A 4,492-nucleotide genomic window follows, 5' to 3' on the forward strand; every position below is an offset into this window, starting at 1 on the left:
GGAGCTCTGAGGTCTCCCTGGAGCTTCTCTTCTCCAGGTGAACACCCCCAGCTCTCCCAGCCTGGCTCCATGGCAGAGCTGCTCCAGCCCTCAGAGCATTTTGGTGTCCTCCATGTCCTTCTCTTGTGAACAGTGTCACTTAAGAGCTGTCTGTAAGCTGCTGGGTCTGTGTCCTCTGGCAGACACTGTAGGGTTTTAGCTGTTTCTCACTGCATTCTGAGTTAATGGTCAGTATGCAGCTCATTCTCACCTTGCTGGCCTGCAGGTTTGTTTGGCCAAACCTCATCCAGCCCATCAGAGATCCTGGGATGGGCTGGAGAAATCCAGGCTGTCACTGGTGTTGCATGGTCAGGTTTCAGCATTTTGCTTACGGACAGCAGCATTTCCCATTCCAGCACATCTCCATCCGTGTTTCACACACTTGGATGGACAATGTCAGGAATATACATTCCTAAGGGCAAGTTCAAACTTTGTACAACTGATCTGAAGACAAAATTCCCCTCAGTGTTAAGTCTGAGACCCAGAAAGTGTTGAGTGTGTGTCTCCGTGGCTGCTTGGAGGGACCTTCTGGGGCATCTGGTGGTGGTGATGAGACAGGTGGGTTGTGCCATCACGTGTTGCACTTCCACACTCTTGGAAGCCCTGGCACGCTCCTCAGGAATGGTGCAGCAGAGCACACAAGTGCCTGGTGGATCTGGCACGCTGGTGTGACGTGTGCTCTGTTCTCCGCAGGGACACAGCGGGGCAGGAGCGATTCCACACCATCACCACCTCCTACTACAGAGGAGCCATGGGCATCATGCTAGTATACGACATCACCAATGCCAAGAGCTTTGAAAACATCAGCAAGTGGCTCAGAAACATAGATGAGGTGAGTGAAGTGGGTAAGATCCCTTAGCTGAGCTGTTTGTCGTCACCGCAGAGCAGGTGAGCAGTGCCCAGAGCTCAGCTCCTGCCCCAGCCCTGCCAGAAGGGCAGCACTAACCTTGGGCTCTGGGTCTTCAGGTGTGCCGTGTCCCCTCAGCCCTCAGCAGTGGCACCACACAGGAGCCAGTGGTGTCCTCGAGCACCCAGTCTGCCCACGAGCAGACCCTGTGTCCGTGCTGGGAGCACTGGGGGTGAGGAGCACTGCTGGGAGTGCAGCTGCCCCACACAGCGTGTGCCGAGGGCAGCACTGAGCCAGGAGCTGCAGAGAGCCACAGGATGTGTTCCTGCTCACAGTAACCCATTGCCCAAGTGAGACTGCCTGAGTCCTCAGAGATAATGAAACAGCACAACCTCCACTCCTCAGAACTGGTGTCACAGGGGCCCAGAATCACTGAGGCTGGAAAAGAGATCATCAGGCCCAACCTGTGACCTAACACCATCTTGCCATCTAGACCATGGCACTAAGTGCCACCTCCAGTTGTTCCTTGCACACCTCCAGGGGTGGTGACTCCACCACCTCCCTGGGCAGCGCAGCACATTGCCTGGCAGCCCTTTCCGTGGAGAAATTCCTCCTGATGTCATGAAATACGTGGAAGTTTACCATGGCTGTTGCAGATACCATAGCACCTGCTGCTGGGAATGTTTGTGTAGCTGATTGTGCCCTTGGCAGAGGAGAACCAGGATAGGGAGGCTGGAAAATTTCAAACAGGGTCAAGTGAAGCAGAAGAAACTCAAGTGGAAGCATTAAGTGCTTGAATCCCCCAGAGTTCATCCTCCAGGAGTTCTGAGATGTTAGGAGAGCAGCACAGCTGTTAGTTCTTGCTTTTGTGATGCTGTTCCCAAATGGAATAGATGTTTGGGTTTCCAGCTGTGTTATTTTCCTGGAAAGCTTGGAGCTGGCCCTGCAGGATGGAGCGCAGCAGATGAGGTGTGTTGGGCACTGCTCAGCCAGGCACTGAGGCTGGGAAGGAGCTCAGCAGGCTGGGGTGGTGGGACTTGAGTTTCCTAGCATGAAAAGTGGGAATTGATCCTGTTCATGAACAGGCACAGTGTGGGGGGACAGAAAGGAAGAGGGAAGTAAGACAGCACAGGAACAGACTCAGCAAGGAGCTGAATCCAAAGAAGTTGAATCTGGATGTGGCCCCATTCCTCACCTCTCTCTGGGCCCAGCCTCAGCCAGGTCCAAGTATCTCCAGGAGAATTCTGTGGGAAATGGTGCAAAGGCTGTAAAGTCCAGGCAGACACATCCACAATCTTTCCTTTGTCCACCAGGTGGGTCACCCTGTCACAGAGGGAGATCGGGTTGGTCTGGCAGGACCTGCCTGTCACAGCCCCACGCTGGGTGGGCCTGATGCCCTGGCTGTGCTGCACATGCCACATGGTGCACTCAGGGTGATCTGCTCCATGCCCTTTCCTGGCACTGAGGTCAGGCTGACTGCCAGGGAGTTCCCTGGATCCTCCCTCCAGCCCTTCCTGGAGATGAGCATTGCATTGGCACCTCCAGTGGGATGGGACCTCCCCAGTGGGCCAGGACTGATGATGGGAGGTTCATGTTCCCCTCCAGAGAGGACCATGCTGGAGGAGATGTACTGGGTCTGGAGTCCCTCAGCCCTGCCCGGGCTGACTGCATCCTCCTGTCCTGACACCAAGAGGGAACACCAACCCCTCACCTCCCTGTGTCCCTTTCCCATCTCCTGCTCTGCTCTCCCGCTCTGCAGACCTGTTTCCTTCTCTCCCACATGTCTCTCCCTGGGTCCAGTTTTCCTCCCCAGTCCCTCTTTCTCCCCTGGCTCATCCTCCTCATTGCGCAGCAGCAAAGTGGAGAGCAGAAAGCAGTTCACCACCTCTAGGAAGTAAGTATGAGGTTGGATGTTAATTACAGCTTGTTCCTGCAGCTCTCCAGTGCATGAAGCTCAGTTGTTGGCAGCTGTAGGTGTCACCAGGCTCAGACTAACGAGGGTTTGGTAGGGGCTGGGGTCATCAGCAGGGACTTCACACCCAACCTACAGGAATGAAGAGGAGTGGGGCGATCCTTGGCACTGGGATGATGATGGAGCTGTGTCTAGCTTTGGCCGTGGTCTGACCACATTTCCAGGCTATAGGAGTAGTTCAGCCTGAAGGCAGTGCCTGGAAAACAGCATCAGGCACTGTTAGGGCTCTGAGTGCAGGACACAGGGACCTGTGGGTGTTCTCCTGGGCTGGAGACAGCCTGGGCACACCGAAGTGAGGCAGGTCCTCCTGCTGAGGAGGTGTGTAACCCTGTGCTCTGTCCCTCCAGCATGCCAACGAGGATGTGGAGAGGATGCTGTTAGGAAACAAGTGTGACATGGAAGATAAAAGAGTTGTCCCTAAAGCAAAAGGTGAACAGGTAAGTGTTGGGTAAAAACTTATCCAGGTCAGCAAATCACTGCTGGGAGTCCCTGCCAGCCCCAGGTGGTCGGGATGCCCCAGTGGGATGTGCCAGGGAGTGATGGTAAAAGTCCTGGGGGTGTGTTCTCGAGAGCTGCAGTGAATGGGAGGAGTTCAGCTGCAGTTGCTGCTCCAGTTGATACCCACAGATTCCCAGGCATCCCTCACTGTGTGGCAGCCTGTGGTGTCTGTGCTCCTGCACCAGGCACTTGCTCCTGATTACTTAGGACATTTTAATTGCTGGTTCTGAATCTTCTTCTGAGCCAGAACTGCCCCAGGGCTGGAGGTGCCTCAGCAGTGCCAGCACAGAGACCTGGGGCTGGTACAAAGCAGGTGCACTGCCCACCTGGGCACACCTGGGCCTGTGTCCATGTTCCATGTTACCTGCTGTACCTGTGCTGCTGATCCCAGCCGGGTGGCAGCACCGCTGGGGTACCCCATGGCTCACTAACCTCCTTCTCTCTCTCTGCCCAGATTGCCAGGGAACATGGTATTAGGTTTTTCGAAACTAGTGCAAAAGCAAATATAAACATTGAGAAGGCATTCCTCACATTAGCAGAAGACATTCTTCGAAAGGTAGGTGCTCCCAGTATTTCACACCCTGAAATCCCACCCCACTGCTCCTGGGGCTCCCTGAGCTGCTGCAGCTTTGACTCTGGGGTGCTGAGTGCCCCGAGGAGCTGTGTGGTACAGCTGAAGTGTCCAGAGCCTGTCTGGTGTTTTGTTAGTGTGGGGATGATTCCTGCAGGGAGTACTGTACATCAGAGCCAGGGAACTGCAGTTCCTGGCTGGTGATCCCTGGAAAGTTGTGGTTGTTGTACGTGTGCTCGGAGTTAAAGCAGTTTTGGTGTGGAGAGGATTGTCCTTCCCCTGCCACAGCCTCTGTGCGTGCACAACGGGGCTGTTGGAAGAGTTCAGAGTGGTGGATGGAGCAGGGGAAGGAGCTCTGTCACTCCCAGCCCTGTCCCCAGGGACCAGCTCCAGCATTTCCTTGGAGGTTTGATTGGATGGATCCATTGCACCAGTTCATCTGGTGGTTAGATCCTCTTCCTGAGATGTACAATGTGCCACAGAGCCATGGAACCAGTGAGGCTGGAAAAGGCCTCTGAGACCACCAAGTCCAACTTCCCCCAGCACTGTTGAGGCCACCACTGAC

At 55.0% G+C, this 4,492-nt stretch overlaps 1 protein-coding gene across 1 annotated transcript; it reads left to right on the top strand.

Annotated features, from left to right (window-relative positions):
* Positions 1 to 739: 739 nt before the first annotated feature.
* Positions 740 to 3,912, top strand: LOC103801303 (ras-related protein Rab-10; the record flags this gene model as incomplete). Its single annotated transcript, XM_009073711.1, has 3 exons — positions 740 to 871; positions 3,206 to 3,295; positions 3,811 to 3,912. Coding segments are annotated over exons 1-3 (273 nt in total), but the record flags the coding sequence as incomplete, so codon positions are not given.
* Positions 3,913 to 4,492: the final 580 nt, after the last annotated feature.

The sequence above is a fragment of the Acanthisitta chloris genome, unplaced genomic scaffold (genome assembly GCF_000695815.1).
Source record: "Acanthisitta chloris isolate BGI_N310 unplaced genomic scaffold, ASM69581v1 scaffold39404, whole genome shotgun sequence".
Taxonomy (NCBI): domain Eukaryota; kingdom Metazoa; phylum Chordata; class Aves; order Passeriformes; family Acanthisittidae; genus Acanthisitta; species Acanthisitta chloris.